Consider the following 23,866-nt stretch of genomic DNA (forward strand, 5'->3'; position numbering starts at 1 on the left):
ATGATTTATACCTAAAACTTCTTAAAAAATTAGATAAAGAAAGTATCCTAATCTACCATTTACTGTTCACTTATCTTGGAAAATGAGAATGGGAGTTGTTTGTTTGATTATTTGTTAAGATTTTGAGATAAATGGGCAATTTCCCAGTCATTTGGAACAATCTCCAGCATGTCATGCCTGTGACATAAGAGTTGCTAATTTGCAGTTCTGTTACTACAGACAAAATAATACAGTATATAATTAGTGCCAGTTGATACAATTTCAAAGCAGGTAAGTTTTCTTGGACTGTAGGTTTTTGAGAGATCTGCAGTTTGGTGAATTGGTATAGCATAAATTCGGTGATAGTATTTAGCTCACTGATATGAACATTTATTTATATTTCTGCCCACTGTTAAAAGAAAGATTTATCTTTAGGGAAGATATTTAGTCAAATGCTGTAATTTTATCAACCATATAATTGATTATAAAACCATTGTAGAGCTGGAAGTTGATAAAAGTTATAATTTAGGGCACTTAAAGTATTGAATTAACAAAAAGCAAAGGTTAGTAATAAAGATCTGAATGATCTCTTTAAATAGTAACAAACTACTTTCATATTACCAATACTGGCAGGTATGAATTGTACATACAAGTGAGGGATTTTAAAAGAAAAGTCGTGAAGAAACACTTTAGGAAGCTTACACATCATAATCAGTGTAAGCTCCTGGCACATTGCTGCAGAAAAAAAAAACTTTTCTAACCTTCGTCTGTGTGCAAAGGACAGCAGCAGCATAGAGGCAGAGATGCAGTCTTGGGTTAGTGTGGTTATAGAATACTGTGTCCAGGTCCGTTGGTCATATTTCATAAGATTGGAGATTCTAGACAGCTCAAAACAAGCCATAAAAATTTTTCATGTTTTGGAAAAACAAGCTCATCTGTGGTTCATGTTGGGCATGTCAGCTCCTTATTGAAGAAAACCCTGAGAGGTGACTGACTTGTTCTGAATAGCTGCTTACACATGGAAAAGGTATGTGGTGCTGGGGGATTCATAGACCTTGTTGTCAGAGTCATAACTAGATCAAATTTCTAGTTGTTCAAGTGAAACAAGTGAAGTCCTGAAGTAAGCTACCCTCAACACACTTCAGAGGCAAGATTTTTTTTTTTAGTGCTGTTTTGAGGGATGTTTCATTCTTTGAGAGGACGATACAAACTTGGGATTAAATGGTCAGTGGGGTCTTTCTGGCATTTAAGTATTTCCCCTTGCTACTATTTTTCCTTCTTCTGTGAGTCTTGGAGTGAATAAGAGAAATCCTTTGTCCTTAATACATTAATTCATAATTGCCCCATCCATGGAAGTGCTCAAGGTCAGGCTGGACAGGGCTTTGAGCCACTTGATCTAGTGTTGGCAGGGTTGGAACTAGATGGTCTTTAATGTCCCTTCCAATCCAAACCATTTTGTGATGACACAGCTCGTTAAAAACGCTTATAACCAGCTCTTGTGCTTCAGGGTTTCAACTGTTCACCAGCAACAATAATCAGAAAATGTTTAGCTCTGTCTTTTTCTCTTATACATAGGAAAGATAGATATGGTTTGTGGATTTTTCTTCTGTTTCCTCTACCTGAAGTGCTTGTGATCAGCCACAGCTGGAGCTGAGGCTCTGACAGTTGGACAGACGCTATCAAGTGCTACATAAATGCCTGACAGGCACGTCTTGTTCTTCCTTATAAGAATGGAAGATATTTATAATTTGATTTATAAGGAACTCCAAATTTGTTCAGAAGGAAACTTACAGAGGTAAAAATTTTTAGCAATTTCTCAGTTTTGGCTTTCTCTGTAAATTCTTCTATCAAACTTCTGGAGCTCCTGAAACCTCTCTCCTGCTATTTATCTACTATTCACAGATGCTGCTCCTTCCCAAAACCTTTACATGTTACTCTTCCCAACATTTCCCTCTACCAAATCAAATTTAGTTCTTAGTGCTACTATTGATAAATCATAGCACAGACTTGCTTTTCACTTTGTGATCCCGCTTACTATTTTAAGTTGGTTGTGCATGATAAACAATTTGCCAAGCAGCAGCCTTCTGGAGGAGGCTGTGGTAAGGTGTCACATGGGAGAGTCAGGAATGAGTTACCTGGGGGCCTGTTGCAATACAAGAGCTTATCACTGCAGCCACTGTCTGTCTTCATGTGCTGTGTCTGAAGTGCCTCTCTTCTGCCTGCTAGGACAGCTACTTCTGATATTTCTAAATATTCAGCTCTCAGCAGTGCAGAAGACAGAGATATAAATAAATATGTTTTCTCCCCATGAGTGGAATACTATTAAGAGTAATAATAATAAAAATAATTGCAAATAATAGTTTTCAATTTGGTAAGCTGTTGTAAAGTTATAAATTTTTAATACCACCCTGGAAAAGACTTTCATTTTAAATAGATGAAATAATGGAATGTCATTGTGTTTACTGTTGTTGCATTCTCCACTGGATTTCAGTATTATCATATAAATCAGTAAGCTAAAATAGGATTTCTGTAGAAAAAGACCTTCTGGACATGAAAATAAAAGAAATATTAGGGCTAAACTGTGATTGCTTTTATGCTGTGCCTCTTTTAGTACTGTGAACCTACAAACAGGCTGTCCTGAGGCAGGCATGAGACTGCACTCCATCAGAAAGGAGGCAGTTGGCACAAAACTGTGAAACAAAATATTCATCTTGTTATTTCTGAGTGATTAATGTAAAGGTGTGTAGAGGGTTAAAAGCTTCCAGGACTTTCAGTAATCTGCCCTTGAAGAAAGCTCTCCGTGTTTTTTTTTCCTATTTAGATCTTTTCTAGCAGACTGAAATGTTAGTCGAGTTAACTTGGGAGGAATGCAAAGAGTTGGGAGAGAAACAATAGCTTTACTTACAAGCAGAATTTCAGGTCAGAGGGGAAAATTCTCAAATTGTAGGGTTCGTTGTCAGTGCTAAATTCCTAATACTTTTTATTATTATTTTAATTTCTATTGTAAAAAGGAATGCAGGCATTCAAACTGATGGTTACTTGTGTACATTGGCCCTTAAACTTTTTGACAATATTAAAATGTTTTAGTGTTAATACATTTTAATTTTTATAATACTTATTTTTTATTGTGTGTCAGTTACACAGCTTAAATTAAGTGTTTGAGCTACCACAGTAAAATCTCTCACAAAGGTCTGTGCTGTTGGATGATTTTGTTGAAAGGTTTGTCTGTTTCTTTTTTTAATTTTCTTCTCACACTCAAAGATATGTCTGGCATTTTGGAGAGAATAAGCACAGCCTTTAACCTAGTCTCAAAACTGTTTGGAGAGCTGATTTACATATTAGAAACCTTTTCTTCAGCAGCTCTTAAAACCAACAAAAATCTTTGCATAATCACTGAAGCTGTTGAAAACTCGTTTTTGTATAATTTATTAACACAGACTTCTGTAATGTCTTCCTATCCATGGATTAATATCTACAGCCTGTATTTTCTTCCTGCCTCTGAATGTTATTGGGAAAATTTTATTTTATTTTATTTGCCTATATACAACAAATGTTTCTAGTTATAATTCCTAGTCTCCAATGAGGAGCAATTTGTAGTACTTCACTTAGGTGAGCTCTAGTATTACATATACTATAATATAACTTAGTGTTGTGTAACTTTTTATGTTAGCTTGAAAACTTTTGCTGGCTTTTTTCCTTCAAGATAAATTTACATTAAATAATTTCTTAATTTCTTGGAGAAGGCCTAAACATTTTTCTAGTGGCTTAAACAGGATTGAAATCAAAACAAAAGAAAACAACAGCTTTTTCTTTAAGTGTGAAAATGTATTCATCCCAACAAATGAGGGAAAAGGAAAGAAATCAATATTTCAAAGTCTGAGGAAAAGTCCAGATAAGTTATTCCAATCCTATTTTTTAAAAAAATGCATATTTTGAACATAATTTTTAGCTATTGCAGTTTGTTGAAGTTCAGTAACTGCTAAAACATGAGGTCTCTTACATTGCAACTTATTCCTGCAACTCGTTATTTCTGATGCCCAGGAGATACTCAAAGTGCAGATGTTTGAATTGAATTGTAGGTCTTCCCTAATCTGTAGTATTTAAATCTTCCCTTTGAAGGCATTGTGTCCAATATTAATAACACTTCCTTTCTAAATGGCTGTCCATAAAATTCCTTATCACAAAGCACTAGGTACAATGCTTGAACAGAGTAAGATTGGACTTCTAACGACCAATCTAATACTGAAGCAAAAATATTTTTGCAAACCTTTTGTCTATAAAAGTACTATAATGCTTGGCTTTCTCAGTGATACTCTTAGTTTTTCCAGTACTCTACTAAAAATGCAAAGTAGCTTTGCATAGACATGCAGTGAAGTTACTGCTGCTGAAAAATATTGGTATTCCTAATATGTATCTTTTTGTAGCTATTTGCTAACATGGAGTGTATTTTTCTGTTAATCCTAGAAGCTGAAATTAACAGTGGCTCAATAATTTCTATTTTACTTTTCACTGACCCAGCAATGGAGAAGTCAAGGTCACTTACTATGGTCAATTAGCTTGGAGGTTTTTCCAAAAGCACCTGCAATAAGATGAGAGAGAATCTGTTTCTGGTTTTAGAGGACTCTCGTTACTGTTTGCCCAACAGCTTTGCCATTAGATCCAGCAGTGCAGGCTATTTATACACCTCACTGCTTTCCCTTAAATGGCATCCCCGAGCCCTGTCTTCTTTCTGTCCACACCAAAACTCCTGTCTAAGCCCTTGTCTCTCTCACTTCTTGACTCCTGCCATGTTTTGTCTTGCCTTGTCCATTTAAAACTTGCTTGTCTGACATGGACTTAACTGTTGTTTATAAAAATCACCTTTGCTCATTTTTTGGACCAGATTATTCCTCTCTTAAGAGGTCTCTCTCCCTTGGGAACTTCTCTTCAAATGAAATACAAGATGATCCTCCTTTTAGCTCTAAAAGCTGCCTATAATGGAGCCACAATCCACCAACGTGATTTTATTTCCCACACTTTGTTCAGTTAGCTGTTCCTGTGCATCCCTGCTCAGGCCTCCTAACACAAAATGCATCTCAACCAATTCTGCTCATTATTTACAATATGCGGGCAGCTGCAATTGTCTCTTTCTCAATTTTTTAAAAACTATTCAAAAAGTACATATTTGCCTTCTTTTTGAGTAAAGTAATCATTTCCCCACGTGTCTGAGCTTGAATTAATAACTTCTTGCCTGCATTTTGAAAAGTTATATAAAAGTGGAAAAAGGCCTCCAAATGCAGGAAGTTGTTGGTTTTTTTTCTCCTCTCTCATGTTTTTGTGATTCATTCTTAACAAGTTATAGTTTGCAGATTCTTTTTCTTACTAGAAAAGGTGTAAGTGTACTTAACTTCTGTTAGTTTGTATATATTGTGAGTATAAATGTTCTAGAGGTAGGAAAAATCGATGGCAAGGAGTGAGGGTGGGATAAGTGTTTATTTTTCTGGCTGGAGTACTGGCAGTGTGAGGTTGTATAAACTGATGATCAGAAACATGTTTTGGTCCATAGGGCCAGTTCCTCTTTTAGAACTTCTCTGAAAATAATCTCTTTTTGCATTGCAGTATGCTTTTAAGAGAGGCTTGTCTGAAACATTTTTGGGCAAAATGAAGAAAGGTGGGCCAGAACAGGCTCAGGGAGATAAAGGCAGTGATAGTTCAGAATTTGAAGAGACTTCCAAGGAAATCAGCTCTCTTGGCTTGTTAGCTTAGTCTTGGAAGTGCAGAAACAACACTTGGAGCTTTCCACTTACTTTGGAGCACAGTATCAAAATGGAATATTGACAGAATCATAAAATCAGCAAATACAGATCTCTGCACTATAGTTTTATTAATTCAGTAGTTAGAACTAAAATAGATACACTTCTGTCAGCAATTTATTTTCAAGGACTTAAAATGAAATTAAAATATTGTGTGCATATGCACATACCCAAAAGCTAAGAACTTTTCTTCATGAATGTGTCTACTATGTTTAAATCTTGCTGCCCTTTAAGTGGAAGACTCTGACCCATCAAGGTGGCATAAAAGGTTGTGGTATATCCACACAGCACAGTCTTCAAGAATTGTTGTTGAATTGTTATCTAGCACTAGCCATGCCCCATCAGTACAGCTCTACACATTTATTTGCCAAGCATTTAGTCTGGGGTGGGATTTTTTTTTAAATTGTTTACCCTATAACTGGAAGGCTCAAGTAGCTTGTGTAAGCATTTCATTCCTAATGACTTTTTAATATATCACAGTTTTCTTAAACTTCTGTTTAAGCTTGAAATGCTTCAAAGTTGAAACTATATGTGGGAGTAAATTTATTTTTGTGGAAAGTCATAGCAAAAGTGTAAAGTAACAATGGAGGGAGTAAAATTTATTATTTATGTGTCATTTTTCTCTCATGCATCTATTTGTGCAGTTAATTGCTAAAACTCTTAGAAAAAGTAACTGGATATGAGATGTATCTGATTTCCCTTTTGATGGTTCAAACTACAGAGTGTTTTTTAAATAAATGACTGTCTCTGATTCTCTGTGAGATATCTGGACTATGCACATGTCCCACCTTACCTAATAATCCAGTTTTGTAGCAAAGTGCTGTGGTGTAACTGATTCAAGAGCACATGTCGATCACACCAGGCTTTATTCTCTCTCCTGCTATTTAAAGCTGCCCTTGTTCTACATGGAGAAAGGCTGTGAGTATTTAAAGGTAAATGAATGCATATTTCCACATGGCTTGGCCCTGATTAGCAGCTGCTCAAACAGATGTAGTTAAAGTTGCTGTCAAGTCAATGTATTAGTTATCTGTGGTAAACCAGAGTAGGGGAAAATAAAGCAAGGCTTGAATAATAAAGAATGTGCATAATTTATGTGATTGGCAATGGTCAGGTTGTTCTAATAATTGCTTGCATTATGATTCAAGTATTAATATGTTGTTCCTACTGCATTTGGCAACCTCATAGTGTTATTAATTTGGTTTTTTAGTTTACGTTTGATAATTGATCTTATTTAGTAAACTAAATATTCAGAACTCTACATAGAGTACAACTTTACAAGGATTCTTATCTCATTCTTTCCCGTTATTGGGGACAAGTGGAATACAAGAAGCCCCCAGTCAGTTGGGGGCTGATGAAAAAAAATGAATTGAAGAAACAATTAGAAACACAACAAGTTTCAGGAGCTGAGCAACAGTTGCTGGTTATTATTGTCCCTTTTCATCACTATGTGTGGTAATATCTGCTTTTTGAAGAAGTGCATGGTGGGAAAGGCAAGAAGGGGCAATGAATTGCCTTGGAAAAAAGGAAGGGATACTCTTAGTAATGCACTGGTATGAACGTCCTACTTTTAAGTACCCACTGACTAACAGGTGTGGAAGAACTGAGGCCATAGGGAGAAATTCACTTACTTTTGAGACTCCTCTGTCAGTCTGGTGAGAAGACCTTTCTACCTAACCTGCTTATGGAGACCTCTGGCATAGGAAAGGTACTGAAGGTACTAATTGCTAGATGTGGAGGCCTGCAAGTTAACCTTGTACTTCCTTCTTCTCTAAATATGGCATTGCATCTTGAATCTGCTCTGCATCCCCGTGAGTTAATGTACTGTCACAGTGAATGGGGTTGAACAGACCATTCCATTGTCACTAGAAGGTGGCTGTGCAAAAACAGCAGTAGGTTGCACTTGGTTTTGAGATGTGAAGAGCTGAGAAAAGGCAGTGACGTTTAAATCTGATGACTAAGGTGTCTGGCAGGCTCCACGGGGCTGTGCTGTAAAGCCTGGGGCTTCAAAGCCTCAGCTTTGAAATAAGCAGCACTGGAATTCAAACTGGTCTTTGCTGTGGACAACAGAGATGTGATGCTTTCTGAACCTCAGGAGAATGGAGTACCCCTGTGAAGAGGAGTGACAACTTTGTGCTGCACATCCATCCAGACAGACTCTGTCTGGATTAGACAACTGAGGAAATTTCATTTGGTTGCCAAGTCTTTTCTCTCAAATCAAATCAAAGTACAGAAACTGTTACCCAAACTATAGACTTGAAAACAGTAGAGTGCTCAGAAGCCAAACTTTCTATAAAGGATAGGGATTTAAACCTTAAAATCAGGAAAGATCCACTGATTTTTAGGTTCAGGGTAAAGGAGTTGTGAAAAAATGTAACCCTGTATAAGTGTAGAACCATATAATGTGCAGTTATTAATCAATGTTTACATTTTCAGTGAAATGAAAGGCTGTGTGATAGGGAGAGACCTCTCAGTGACATGTAGTTTACACTAGATACATGTCTCAAATCTGCTTCAGGATCATATGTCTGTAAAGCAGAGAGTCAGAGAAGTAAAACAGGTGAACACATGCACGATGTACCTGTGTGCATGGATTACGGGAAATAAATTGAACTTACATTCCTTTCTCAGGTACACTTGATTTTTACATGGAGACTCTAAAATGATTACACACATAATTTTGTGCTGTTTATTTACCTTTGCAAGATGAGAGCAATAGGATATAAGAGCAGTAGCCATATTGTTTTGCTTTCTACACCATTAAATGTGGTATTCTGCAGATAATATAACTTTATGGACAAAGTCAGCATCTTGAATGTCTGAAAATAGTCAAACTATTATCAACATCGCAGAAATTGTTATTATTTCTTTCCAAAGTATTTGGAAAATCTCTTGAAGATTATGAGATTATTTTAGGCAAATTGCATCTTTTTCCAGATGACAAATATTGCAAATCAGTACATCACAGTTTTCAGGTGGATTTTATCGCTTATGTGTGTAAACTGAATGGATTGCACTATTAAATTTTTATAAGCATTCTCTACTTATGAAGACTATATTACTGTCATCTATACACATGCTGTTAATTCAGCTTTTAGTCAGCTGTACTACTTTTGTCTTAAGAATAACATCCAGGTGATACAGAACACAGTGACTGAACAACATCTCGGGTTTGGCATAATGATAATTAGGTGAGAACCCAGTGTCTTGGAAAATGGACATTTTTATACCTGTATGAGTGTGTTTTAAGTAGAAGGCTTCTATGTGAACCCTGAATATTGTAGTTGTGCTTCGGAACAATTATGAAAGCTCTGTTGACTCAACTTTTTCCAAGGAAGTAAGATTTGGCTCTCTATTCACACATAAGCAGAGGATTATTCCCTGCATGAAAACTACTGAGGTTTCTGTTAAGGATGTCATTTGAAGGCTCAGCAATAAGCTCAGCCACAGCTTACCTTGACGAAGGTCTTTGAGTACTAGGAGGAAGGTGAAGTTGCAAACACTTGATTATCTGGTGCTGTCCTGTGTTCTTCCTCACTAGACAGCTTCGGTTTCTGAGTTCCTGGTCTCACACTGGTGAGCAGAAGTTAGAAGAGGCTCTGCTGGAGGTGTGAGCACCCACTGAGAGCCAGGCTGGAGTTTCTTCTGTGGGTTGGTGGGCATGGAAGGACTGTTGCTTTGTTTCCTAAAGGAATCTGTCACTTCAGTTTGCATCAGAGCAGTCGCAATGAAGAGCCATGAGACATGTTGAACCCGTGATACATGCTGATGTACTGGTAGAGTACAAGATTTGGGGAGATATTTTTAAAATACCCTGACCTGAAATATTTTCATGCTGAAATCAGTAACAGCTTTGGTTTCACGTGGTTAGATGAGGTGCCTGTAGTTCCCCCAGATATTTGTGTTACTCGAGAATGTAAACACATACTGCAACAGTAGATCCACAGTGTGAGTACCCTGCTCCATTCTTGGCTTGCTTTTTTAACTTGTGGCTGTCTGACCCAGTCATCAAAAGGGAGCACCTGAAGGCTGGGATTGTTTTCTTTTTATAAATAGGAAATGATGTAAAATTCACTGCTTTCTGGGTGCATCCTGTAAGACTTCATGTAATGCTTTAGCAGCTACTTGGTAGAAGTGAGGATCAGCACTCTCAGAATTATGACTATTTATAAATGTAAATAAAGCTGCTTTTGAGTGTTTCAGCAAGGAGTGACAAACCACCATGCCACTTGTGACTAGCTAGAAGGCTGTGGCACACTCTCATGGAACTGAACTGATTCATGCTGCTGTACTCCCTGAAGTGGATTATTGTAATTCCTTTCACTGGACAGGAAGCCACACATCGAAGGGGTCTGAGCACACAACGTGGGCTGGCAGAAAGCTGGGCCCCTGCTGCTCTGAGGGTACCATGACTTTTCATAAGTGGATTCCTTTGCAAGGTTTTTTCCTCTTCTGAGTCTATAAAGTTTCTCCTTTCTCATCCTGCTTTCCTGCTCCTGATGTATTAACTGCATTGATTTTCCACTGAAGTGGGAGGGCTGGGCAGAATAGGGGAACATGACTTTAATGGTGGTACTTGGAACTAAAATCTGTAACTCCCAGCGAGTTCTTTACTAGTGGGTAAGTGCTTTCCTTTTTTAAATGTGTCAGCTATGTGCCAAACTCACTTGTGAACTCCTGCCATGTTTCATTCAGGGTTGGCAGGAAGATAACATGGAAACGGTTTTCAGAGTTCTAAAACATTCTGTGAAGGTGAATGCTTCCCAGTTGAATACTAAAAAGTTAATTCCTGTGCAGTGACGACAGTCAGATTTTGCTCTGAGAGTTTAGGGGGTTAGCTTTGTGCTCTGTCTTACCATGAAAACCTACCAGAACAATGACAAATAATTATTCTGGATTAGTACTTCGTAAATAGATGCAAAAATAGCTTGGTTCTGGTCTCTTTTTTTTAATCTTGTTTAGTTTTAAATAGTTGTTTGCAAAACCTTATAAAGGTAGGAGTAATTTCACAAGCTTTAGCAGTCCTCCATATTGTTGCATGTTTTTAATACTGTGATATAATTCAGGGACCATAGATACATTTTAAGGCACTACAATCAAGAGCTGTGATTGTAATATCTGAAACTCTGCTTCATCCTCTTTACTAATATAAGTGAACCCAAAATAACTCCTTGGCTCCTCAAATAAGTGGAGTATATTTGAAGCTCACATACTTGTTGGTATTCCCCTCCTGAAGTTACTAGAGTCCATAAGAGCTAGGGATGAGTGTGTGAGCAGTTGCAGGCACTGGTGGGTGGGTTCCTCTTGCAGCTGTTCATTCCAGGAGTCTCTTTGTGCCACTGTCTCTTTTTTTTCGTGTTCTTGTGTCTAAGAATGTTCTGCTGGTACTTGCATGGTATGTACTCCAGCTGTAACTTAATTTTCACCCTAGTAAAATTCCATGGTGAATTTTCATAATGGTGTGCTCTCTTCACAGCGTGGGTATTGATAAGCACCTGCTTGGCTTAGCATGTTTTAGGGTATTAGGGTGGTGGTGGCCTGTAAGTCAGAAATAGCTGACAAGGCTGTTTGGTTCTCTTTAGGGAGGCTGTGTTTTGTGTCCACATATCACTTGCCAAAGGTATTATTTCACTCAGCATTTCCAGCCTTATTTTAAATCTTTTTCTTCCTCATAAAATGCAAATTTTGTGTCTTTTTCTGCAGCACTGAGAATTTTCTTTGAGTGAAAACACAGATACTCCATATTCAACTAATTAACATGTTAAAAACATACTGGCTTGGTGATAGTTTTAGGCCATATTAAAAAACTTGGAAGTATGACTTTTTCAACAAAGATAGATTAAGTCAAAATTTTATTAACTCTAGAGCTTCATGTGGTCTATAACAGGCTGAATGCAAGATCTGTGGAAGAATCCCTGATTCTGTGTTGTTCTGGGCTGTGGTTCCTTCATTTACACCAATTTTTTTTAATGTACGTGGAATACATTTTAATTAAACAACATTATTCCCATTTATATGCAATCAACCACATAACCCAGAGTTAAATTATTTAGAATCAGTCTGGGGATATGTTCTTGTTATTGAGCTATAAACTCACATATAACAGTAAAAGCAGCTTAGGCAAAAGGAGAGGTTGAAAAAAGGAGAGCCAAAAAATCTGCAGTCTGCAGCCAGGCAATAGATGCCTGTACTACCCTGGGCTTAAAGGTATTATTGCAAGTTCAGCAACCATTTTGTGAAAAAGTGATATTAGAAAATCATCTAATGTAATATTAGAAGAGAATTAATGCAAATCATGAGTTAGAAATAAGAAAGAAACATCATGTTACCCATTTGCTCTAAGCAGACCTCAAGCTAGTGCTTTACAAACCACAGTTTGGTTTCTGTTCCAGCATTTCAGATTTCAGTGTGTGATTGTTTCTCCACCAACTTTTAAGCTGCAGTACTTTTCCTCTTGGTTTTAAGAGGTCAAAAGAAAGAAAGAAATCTTAAGAATGAGCTGAAAAAATCAGACTTCCTATGAATAGTGGTGAAGTCGTGATTACAATTTGCCTAACTCACTCTAGTAAAATCTTTGTCCAAACTCTGAATAATTTTTTCCCTCAGTGAATATTCCCAAAGACAGGTATTTGTTCCGGGCAGTTTTTGAGCTGTCATTCCAAGTCTGTAACTAATAAAACCATAACAACCACCAAAGTAATAGTTAAGTAATGTGGCTTTGTATCATTTCAAGTGATGAGTAAACCATCCCAGTAAATTGGCGTTTGGCCACTCCACTGTGTAATGGAGTTTTTAGTGAAGTATTGCCTTAGCAACAAGTCTGGATGACATTGGGTAGCTGGTTGCTGCCGACTCTTGGAGATAAAACAGGCCTTTAGGAACACATGTGTAATGTCTGAAGGTAAAGTAACCCAAAATAAATATATCTGCTCTACTGGGAATGTAGGATGGGTCGCATCAAGCCAAAGTCTGACTTACTGACTTACGAATTTAATCCTTCTGTGAAAGTGTTTCTATACGGTGAAAATGAAACCATCCAAGAAGTGCAAGAGTTGAAATCTGAGAATAAAGTAAATCAGAACTGACAGAAACTGTATTGCAGATGATTTTAAGAAAAAATATCAGTTATTTTAAAGGCTTTAAGAATTCTTGTACTGTAGGAAATACTTCTTGATGTGTTATTACAATGAAGAAGCTTTTTGAGGAAAGAGGATGCAGTGAAGATTAAAAGCTTCACTTGCTCTCCAGAAGAACCAGCAAGTGAAAAAAGGCATGAAAAGTAGAAAGTGAAACAAATTCAAGTGAAACTAAAATGCAGTGGTGTTTTTTTATTAATGGACTTTTATTTAGAAAAATAAAAGGGGTGGCTAGGACATGGAGCAGTTTTTTATATAACACAGCCAAGTCAAAAACTTAACTGAGGATCTAGATCAATATAGCAAAGTAATATCATAAGAGAGAGAGATCATCAGAAGTTTGTAAAAGAAAGGCCAAAACCTTGGCCAGGTCTTTTGGTCTTCTTCCAGTTCATTGAGGATGATATTTGAAAATCCACTTTAAAGGCAGAAAAACAGAGTCACATTTATATATGTTAGTGGGTGATAAAAGAATTTACTCTTACAGTAGTATAATGTTGGGCCTTCCAAATGAAATGCTGTGTTAAAGTACACATGAAACAAATTTTCAAGACTTAAATGGAATTTTCTGATTGTCTAATAAACTTTTTTTTTAATTTTAAAGATAAAAATACAGACATTACTGTAAAGGATAACACAGATGATTTCTGCCTTCGAGATACATTAAGCATTGCATCCACGGATTCCTTTGTTTCTACAGCTGAGGTAAGACTCTTAAAGATTGTTTTTTTAAAGATGTATTGATCTATTTCAACACTGAACAGAAGAATCCTTATTTTTTGCTAATCATTGTAAGGAAAAATATATTTCTCTTGTGGGGAAAAAAAGGTTTTCCAGGCTTTATTGGACCCAGTTGTTTTGGGTTTATTTATGTGTACTGGCATAATGCATCCCCAACTCCTCCTAAACAGAAGTTGCTTTTGAAAAATAGATCACATTTTCATGAGTGAAGAAGCAGTCAGTTGAAGCTATAGTAGTTCCTTTCACCATGATTTGTATTTTTCTGTTCTTTTTTCCTATTGCTTTACCATACTATAAAGATGTCTGAAGAAGGCTTTGTATCCTTTAGACCTGGAGGGGTTTTTTTGAGAGGAAATTATAAGAAATTGACAGCTACCTGTTTTAGCACGTGCCATGCCCAATATGAAGGCACCAGGTTGAGCTGTTACTCTGTTGTTGCACCGTGGTGAAATGACTTAGCAGGAACCAGAGTTCTGAGTCTGCTCTGGAGCCCTGGGCTGAGGAGCTCCCTGGGGGGAGCTTGTCTGGCTGTGTGGGTGTGCAGGGACCCCACAGCTCCCTGCAGCCACCATGGGAAGGGACCTCGGGCTGGCAGTGACAGTCCCTGGAGGTGCAGTGGGGCTGCCAGGGAGCCTCCTGACCGGCCACACAGGGAAGCTTCCTTGGCAACGTCATGTACTTGGTCTAACTTGCTCTAATCCTCTGGGATAAGAGCACAAAGGACACGTAATAATCTCTGGGTAACAGCCTATTAGCTGGAGTCTGCTACAGCTCCCTTGAAGTATTTGAAAGAGACTCATGAGCAGTGACACACTTAGGTGAATGAGGAATATCTCCTTCTGTAGTCTCTGGGGAGCTGAAGTGATCTTGAACAGCACTCTTCTCAAAAAACAGGAGAGGCAGTTGGCCTCAAAAGATCCATTTTGTGATAGATACTGCTCTCATGTACGCACCACAACTAAACTACTGAAGTCAGTTGTAAAAAGAGAGATTGCACACACATTCTTTGCAATTGTTTTGACTGTCTATTATAGGGTTTGTTTTTTCCATAACACAGCTACCTTGATTTAGTAATTCACATTAAATTGTGATTTCCTTGATTTAGTAACTCACAAGTTGTGGTCCCTAGCATCCATTCCTAACGAGGATTGTATCCATAGAGACTGGTTACTCTTTGCTGTAATTTGGACAATACCACAATTCAAGCTCCTCATGAGAGGAGCTGTAAACCATTATAGTTTGTACACTTTGTGTCTAGTTTGTTTTTTGGGGCTTTTTTCCCATGAACTTTCATAACACTTTTGCAAGTATGTGAAGATGGGAACAACCCCTTATGCTCATTTGTGCTGCTTGGCTTTAAAGAAAGGCAAAACCAACCAATCAGCCAAGCAAACAGAAACCCCAGGATGCATCAGTGGAATCATCATCCTCTCCTGAAGCGTTATAGTCCCAAAACAAAAAAACATTGCAATCAAAATTGGACATGTAATTGTCCTTAAGTGTCCTGAAAATATTCTCCACATTTTGATGCATCAAAGCCACTTCTGTCAACTTGTTCTCCCAGGACAGAGTTATGAAGATTTTCTCATCCTTTCCAGCTGTTCTAGCCTTTGTCAATAGACCAAATTCTCTTTTCTCAGATTTTATTGAAGAATCTAGTGAAATTCTTAGGTGACAGAAGTCCTGAAGATTAATAGAACATGAGCACCTTGCAGTTTGGTGTTTGAGCCAGAGCACCATCAGTGTTCTGGGTTCAATAGGAGCCACTAGGCCTAAACTACAGGGTCAGTTAGCTCTGGAGTTGTAGCTGCAGGGCACCATTGTGTGGTGCAGGGAAAAGAAGGCTGTGACTTGATGTTCTGGGACAAAACCACTGCTACCTTGGTTTAATATTTTGTCCACCCTCAGGAGGGTGTGTGGTGGGGAAATGCTTCACATGATGGCAATCAGAAGGAGCAGTAACACTTCCCAGTGTATTCAGCTGTTAGTAGAGAACAGTAATTGCTTTGATTTAACAGGATTACAATTGACATACCAGATTCTTTTATTCTAGACTTGATGATAAGTAGCTTCCTCTTGCTTATCTACTTCTTAATGGTTTTTTCCTTGCACTATGGAAACAGTGGAATGTTTTAATTTAGGCTAAGAGGTCTGAGGCTTTTCCAGCTTCAGATTTGTCTCACCTAAGGGCCACATAAGGCAGTTCCTTCATCATAAGCTCCCTGGTTGCAGTTACAATATTAGTAACTGTCCCAAACTCCATGTCCTGATAGAAATATGTAGCAAAATTTTTAAATCTGAAATTCATATGTGTGTTTATACTGCTCTGTGATTATTCCCTACTGGAATTAATAATTTCACCTTCCAGGAAATTAGAACGTGGCACCATTTTTTGTGGCCTCATCATGCTGCAAGCTCTGTGTTGACAGTTCCCTGGCCTCCTTCTACACTGTATCCTGTTCCAAGGAGCAGGACTAAGTATTTTGTGTGATTCTGATTTTGGAGGCTGGAAACTGCGTTCGTGTTTCAGTGCTGACAGAGTCAGGTCAAATTTAGCTCCCTGCCTGCAGGAGAGAGAACATTCATAAAACAAGACACAGATAGATGCTTGAATGGAAATTGATAGGGATACTGCTTAGGAGGCAACAAGAATGTCATGCTGTGTTATATTAGAACAAAATATAGGAAAGAGCTGTACAAAACTGGGACAGTTTGGCAGGGTTTGCATCACGTGCCCTTTTGATGAGCTCTACAGGATAGCAGGAGGGTGAGCCAAAACTTCATCTGGCTATGGCTGGTGATCAAGAGGGTGCTGAGGATCACTCATTTGATGACTTCTCATACAAAGTTGTGCCTGTCTGGCACCTACAATATACACAGGTGCCTGAATCTTTATAGACACAATTTAGACACAGTTGCCATCCCCATGACCAGACAGGCTTCTATTCTTAAACACGCTTAGGCTCTAGAAGCATTGCAAAAGGGGTGGTAAGCATGACTATTGCCCTAATTAAGTTATTAATACTACTGCTGTGATAAATACTGGTATTTTCTTCCCCATTTGAGCCTGGCTGCTTTCAGCTCGTGTTGATGAGGGTTAGTATGCTTTTCACAGTCTTGCTTTCCCATCTACTGTGATCAAAATAGCTGCCACCTTTGGCAACAATGCAGCAGTGAGTGTGCCAGATAAAGGCCTCTGCCCTCTCTTTCCTGGCTTCTTTTCCACCTTCCTAACAGAGAACCTCTTTCCTGCTCTCCCTGACAGTGAGCTTTGTTGCTGCTTCTTCGTTGTCAGTGCACATCCATTTATCCTGTCTTATTTTTATGTTTTGACTAGTACCAAATCTGTAGGTCTATTATCAAATAAACTTTGCTTTACTTAGTCCAAAGCTTGTGAGATTTTTTTAGACTTGTGAACAAAGCCTTTGCTGCTTTTTAGCCTGTTTTCTTCCAGACCTTAAATGGAACATACCAGTTCATCATTTCAATTTACTAAAATGCCATCTCAAAGGTTTTAGTTACTAATCACCATCACATCTTCCAACTCCCCAAACATGTTTCACTTTCACCCTGCAGCTGCTTACTTTTTTCAAGCAAATCTTTTCTCTGAATATTTATATTTTAAAGAGATCATCATCAGCTTATTTAATATAGGGTAAACATAATTTCTCCGAATGTAAGGAATGCTGAATGTGCCAGTAAAGTGACCTCTCTATTAGGGGAAGCAAGCAAGAATTCCTGAAAGGTCTAGCATTGTTTGTTTTTGTTACATTCATGTAGGTGGTTATTTTGGTAGTCAACAAGGTCTTGATGCACAGCTGAGAATTTTTTCTATTTATTAAGAAACAACTTGTGAGTGGCAAATGAGAGTACCGAGCCTGTTCCTCAAACCAAAGCAGTCAGAGCATCTCAGACCTAAAATGCTTGCAAGTAGCAAAGGTTTGATGCTTTAGAGCAGTGATTTCAGCATTTCTTTACTGCAGATACAGCCCTAAAGCTACCTGTCCAGAGAAGACTGATTAGCATCTGAACAATGTCCATGTTGTAATCTTCAGAGGCTGCTCTGCAGCACAGCAGGCCTAGTTAGACACAGTATAGAGCTACAAGCTTTGGGGTTTTGAAGATGTATCTGTTATTTTAACATAATGATCTTAGGTAACCCCTGCAGGCCACCATAAATGTCCTTGTGGTGGTCACTGACTGGTCTCTCCTTCTTGAGCCTTGAATGGATACAAGTAAAGCCTTACAAGATGAGATTGCTGCTGTAGTGTCAATCCTCTCTTCTTTGTCTGCATTTTCATTTTCTCCTCCCTGACACTAAGGAAGCAGCAGACACTTAGGGGCTGGCACATCCAGTCCACCATCACAAGCCTCTGTGTTCCTGGCTGCTGCCAGCACTGGTGGTAGCTGTGACATAGCTCCTTGTCATCCCTAGAGGGGTGTGAAGAGCCTCAAAGTGGCAGTGGCTGTGCACAGAGGTGGCCACTACAGAATGGCAGGAAGGGACCTGGGGAGCTTTCAAGTGTCCAGCTTGCTTGTGATGACAAGATGTTGGATGCTGGAGCTTTCTGGTAACTTGTGATTAGTACCAAATCCCTGGTGAGGAGAGGTGTGTAGTGCTTAGGTACCTGAATAAATATTATGAACACATGCTGCTTGATATGGTGAGCCAGTGAGCCATCTAACCCTTCTGCCCACCTTTTTCCTCAAAGGCAGCAAGTTGCCAGAGACTTGTACAAGAAAGAGTTCATTTTCCTTTTGATGCCATCTTGAGAGATTCTTGTCTAGAAAATGTTGTATTCTCTGAATCTTGTTAAATGCTGAATGTAATTTGTGAATTTTCCTGATAGCTGAACTCTTCAACTGATACTTCAACTCTTCAACTCTTTTCCTGATAGCTCAGCTCTTCATTAGAATTACGGACGTATCTTTACAAATCATCTCTAATGAGTTTCACTTTAGGCAGGATGTTAATATAGGCAAGCTTTCACCTTATTTAATCTCAAAGAATGGCTCCTACTGGTTGCAAGATCATTTAAGGCATAATAATCTATGTTACATCTATATATTGTTACAGCTATATACTTTATATGTCTACATATAAAATAGTAATATAGCAATATATTTTTAAATACTAGAAAGCATCAAAAGAAAATCCATGACTCCAGCAGCATTTATGCAGCAACTTCAGAGTCTGTCTGGAATCACCTTTAGTAGTTAAACATTTAGTTTCTGGTTTACAGTTTGTTTGCTTTTTCTCCCCTTCCCTTTTTGTATGCCAAGAGAAGTCAGTGGTAGAGGAATTTTCTCTGCCTTTCCAAATATTGTTTGTTGGAATTAATCTGTAATTAAAATAATCTTCTCAGGAGAGGAACAGTTAAACCTTTCTCTCCTGATATTTTATTTGTCTGTTAGCATGAGAGAAATTGTTGTTTTCTTTACAAAAAAGCTAAATATAATCAAGGGCCTCCCCCAATTCCCAGGTATCAGTCCCTGTGCTAGTCTGTGACCCCAAAGGCAGTAATCAGCCATCTTCACGTGTAAAGGTGTTATCACCTCAGGTGCTGACAGCAGATGAAGCTTACCTGCATCTAACTGTAGAACTCAGTCCTAAATCAGTCACACTCAGTCAGTTCCATAAATATCTGAAGAAGGTGATTTGCCTGAAATTCATCATACTTGGCTGTATGGCCTCAGTGACAGGAAAAGCTGCTCGGCATTTACGTACTTGAAAATTTCAGTGGAGGTTTAACATAAAGCAATACTTCAATATGATTTTCTAAAGTCGTTCTAAGATAGAGATTAATCTTTTACATAGTTCAATTACCTTGAGAGTTAATTTTAAAGATGTTTCTGTGCTCAGTTTTAATAGCCTAGAAGCACAGGTTTGTTTGCCCTATGCAGGATATTGAAAAAAACAAAAAAAAAGCTAGAATTAATTTTCTGGTCATTAACTAAATTGAATGATGATAAACATAAATTCTTTTTTCTTTTTGTATTAATAATATAATGTAATCTTTGCAGTGAAATTGTAGCTAGACATTGTTTTGTGGATTAAATATGATACCCTGTAAACAGGAGTTCTCTGTACTATTTATGTGCTTTGATTTATGGATCCGTTTTTTTTCTTTCTTTAAAAATATCTTCAAGTTCATGATTATTTCTATGTTAGCCATAGAATTAACACTGCCAACAACGAAAACCATTTAGGGAGCCTGCAGTATAAAACACTGAATACTCATGGTTTATACAGTATTTTTGGTAACTGGGAGACTTATTTACCAGTGAAACTAAAACAGGGGTGGAAGGATGTCACTATTTCCAGCTTCCTAAGGAATTGTATGGTGCAATCATTCTGTAATTTGTGTCCTGGCAATTATTTTCTTTTAACAGCTTTGAGACCCATTAGATTTATTTTAACTAGACAATTCAAAAACTTAACAATGCCAATTAAATACAAAAGTAAGCTGCCTTTATTTTATTAATTAAAACGTTTTGAAACTTGAAACTGTAGCTTTCAGATTTTAGGAGTTACGAAGTTAAGTCTTATGACCTGTTGTATCTGTTCTCTTCACTTGTTGATTGTTACCCCTTTGTTTTAAGCAGATGCAGCAAAGGATGCATCTTTCAGTCGAACATCAGGAAATTTTCTTTAATTTGTTTTATCTTCACAAAAATTATATCAGCAAGCTCTTTAGTGAACTTCCAAACCATTTTTTTTCAGCTTTCAGAGCACAGAGAGATTCGTAGCACGTATGGTCTGGATTCCCTTTGCCACTGCCCCCTGTATGAGGAAGCCATGCACTTAGCAGAAGAAGGCAAAATTTATTCACGGGTGTTAAGGTATTGATTTATGTCTATTTAATTATTTCCAGGAAAAGCAAGAATAAAAGTTTAATGTCCTGTCTAATGTCCTATCTAGTTTAATGTCCTTTCTTTTTAGAAGTTACTTGTACTGGGTATTTTTTCTAGCATTCAGACTTAGGTGGATATTCTTGTGCTGCTTTTTTTAATGGTCTTTGAAAACTTTTCTATTTTGCATAGGACTGAAATGTTTGAATGTCTAGGAGACAGTGACTTCCTTGCTAAGCTTCATTGTATTCGACAAGCTTTTCAGGTAAACTGAAAGGAGTGATTTGTCTGTCTTGTTAAGCCTAAAGTACATGGCATTGAAACTGACTGTTACTCTTTGTGCAAGCATTTTTATAATGTAATCTGTATTTAAGTATTTTCTTGTGGCTTTTACATTTTTATCATTCTAAAATGAGAATGTATTTGCAGAGGAGTCCAGATTTTATGATTAGCTTTGGAACCTTTGCACCCAATGCTTATTAGGAACTTGTTAACTATACTAGAGGTGATAATTATATGAAAATTGATTAAAATGTTTGAGGTCGTTTGGTATAACCTGTGAATTAACCTGTCTATATTTTCTGAACCCTTTTCTAGATAATTCTTTCAGAAACATCAAACAGAATATTTCTTGCTGAAAGTGGAAGAAAAATTTTGTCTGCTTTAATTGTGAAAGCACGAAAGGTAAAAGCCTTTTTTTGCCAATGTTTTGTTGTTTATGTAACTTCTACCTGAATTCACTGTTCAGGGAAAATCAACCATATCTCTTCTTATGTTTGCTTGATACTCATTGCTTTTACTTTACAGAATCCAAAGAAATTTGAAGATGTCTTCGACGAAATGATTTATTTTTTGGAACAAACAGATCACTGGGATAATACTGAAATGGAACTTGCTGCTAGAGGAGTGAGTTGCATTTCTGAAAAGTGCTTTTACCCTTACTAATGCCACAGCATCTAAAAATAATCTTTTACAGTTCAGAATTGTGGGAGAGGCAACTCTTTATTGTTTATATTGCTGATTTAGAGAAATGGCATTCGCCAGTTTAGTACCAGAAACCACACTTTTTTAAACTTCTCTTTTGCTGATGAAATATTTTGAATATTCATTAAAAACAATTGCAAATCTGCATGTTAATACAGCGTTACAATATGGTGCATGCTGAATTCCACTGCTGAAAGAGAAACTAGGTTACTTAGATCATGTTCTCCTTTAATATAGGTGAAAAATCTGAATTTTTATGATGTTGTTCTGGACTTCATATTAATGGATTCATTTGAAGACTTAGAAAATCCACCAATATCTATACAGAATGTAGTAAATAACCGCTGGTTAAATTCCTCTTTTAAAGAAACCGTAAGTATTCATGTGTAATTATCATATCAGTTGATCTGTAGTACATTGTACTGAGTATGTGCCTGAGATCTTCCTCAAAAGAATTTAAAAGATTGTATTATCAGGTTTTTCATAACAGGAATTTAAAAGCTACAAGTTGGCCCAAAACAGAGAATGATGGAATGTATTGGAGAAAATACTTAACCTTGTCCTTCCTTTCTCTGAGGAAGTAGAATTTTAGAAGGGAAGTTTCTCTTAGTCACATCTTAGACATCGGGTCCAGGTTTTGGTTCATAGACCAGAGATTTATCAATATGGGACAAAGGTACAAGGAAACAAAAGTAAATTAATACAACACAGGTATTCAGCTGTTGATTACAATTAATGATTTTTCATGTGTGGCTGTTTATTTGCCAAACAGATCTCATCCCTCTGTTAGAGACACAGGCTAGTGCCATGGTCAGCTGGTACAGAGACTACTGTCATTCCATCCATTTTCACCTGTACACTGCAAGTTTTCCCTTTATTTTTGTTTTTCAATTGAAATATTCCCTCTGGAGGAAAAAAATAAAGATAACATGTATATATTTTAGTGGAAACATTTTGCTTTGCCTGTGTTAAACTCTTTGCAGTACTAAGGGGAGTCAGATGAGGATAGTCAGAGGCTAGGAGGAAAAAAAACCCAGTACTGATGTTGGTATATTGTATTTCACAGGTCCATATATGGACAAAGCTCCATAGCTGAATCTGAAGCTATTGCAAGAATGTTTTTGCTAAAGTGAAAAAGTACATTTCAATGTGTTCACATGCTGCTTAATATCTAAAATAGTTACTGATGTCTGAGCACACACTTTAATATACAAGACTGGTCCTCACTTAAACCCAGTGAGTGTTGCTAACTGTGGTAGCTCTAAAATCAGTCAAGGATGCCAAATTACATTTGAATTGAACTAACGCAAATGTTGCAAAGATGGATCTGAAATTGCAAGTATGAACTACATACAAACTTGTTATTTATATCAGCTGCTGTTTTATGGTTTTAAACTTTATGTTGTCACAAGATTGAAAGTGAAGAAAATACATGTCCCTGAAATATAGAATATAGAAATACAGTATTCTGCAGATGAGTTCTTTTGAGATGGAAAATTATTTGGGGCTTGCTTTATTTTTTTCTTTTTACAATTAGGCTGTGGCTTCAAGTTGTTGGTCAGTACTGAAGCAAAAAAGACAGCAAATGAAGGTAAGTTGCCCCTCAGATTACATGGAACAAAGGTATTGATAATCTCCTAAGAATTTGAAGTTCTTTTTTTAACTTTGGCAAAATAAATGAGTGATCAACCCTTAGTCCTGTAGACTTGTTAATTTAAACAAGAGGTTTGCCAGTTACAGAAGTTTAGCTCCTAATACCTGTCCCTAATACCTGTCTTTAGCGAAGTCTTAACTGAAAGCTTTTCCTAAACCTAGTTTAGGTGCAGTTGGTGGTGGTGTCAGTCATTTCTCTGGCTTCCTGCCCCACATGCAGATCAGAGATGATTCTTGTATCTCACCTGCTCGTGCTGGGATTGTCAGCCCCATCTCCCTGCATGACCCCACAGCCAAATCCCATCCAGTCCTGCCCCGATGCCTGCCTGAAGCACCACGTTCCTCAGCAGCACCAGGAATTCTGCTGCAGCCTCCCCTCAACCCCTTCTGCATCCTGACCTCTCTGTGCAAGAACTCAGTAGAGCTCTGTGCCACAGCTCCCTAACTTTGGGGGATTTTCTTAGACCATGGAGGAAAGTGTTAGGCTTTTATGAAGACTTAATGCTGAATAATAGAGCTGTATACTAGATTTACTGTGTAACTTTTGTCTACAATTTTTACATCACTAGGTGCCTGATGGATTTTTTGCACATTTCTATGCTATATGTGAACATATCAGCCCTGTTTTGGCCTGGGGCTTTTTGGGCCCTAGAAATTCCCTGTATGATCTATGCTGCTTCTTCAAGGTTTGCAACTTCTTTTTAATTACCACTTTTATAATTTTTTTAATCT

The 23,866-nt window shown here is 37.6% G+C and overlaps 1 protein-coding gene across 1 annotated transcript in view; it reads left to right on the forward strand.

The window, feature by feature from the left end:
* Positions 1–23,866, forward strand: part of MIGA1 (mitoguardin 1) — a 34,955-nt gene that overhangs the window by 7,545 nt on the left and 3,544 nt on the right. The window contains exons 8-15 of the mRNA XM_038145046.1: positions 13,509–13,609; positions 20,370–20,488; positions 20,690–20,762; positions 21,095–21,181; positions 21,305–21,403; positions 21,719–21,853; positions 23,019–23,072; positions 23,704–23,820. Of these exons, the coding sequence (XP_038000974.1) occupies positions 13,509–13,609; positions 20,370–20,488; positions 20,690–20,762; positions 21,095–21,181; positions 21,305–21,403; positions 21,719–21,853; positions 23,019–23,072; positions 23,704–23,820 (785 nt within the window). The remainder of the gene's footprint in view (positions 1–13,508; positions 13,610–20,369; positions 20,489–20,689; positions 20,763–21,094; positions 21,182–21,304; positions 21,404–21,718; positions 21,854–23,018; positions 23,073–23,703; positions 23,821–23,866) is intronic.

Source organism: Motacilla alba, chromosome 8 (genome assembly GCF_015832195.1).
Source record: "Motacilla alba alba isolate MOTALB_02 chromosome 8, Motacilla_alba_V1.0_pri, whole genome shotgun sequence".
In the NCBI taxonomy this organism is placed as follows: Eukaryota; Metazoa; Chordata; class Aves; order Passeriformes; family Motacillidae; genus Motacilla; species Motacilla alba.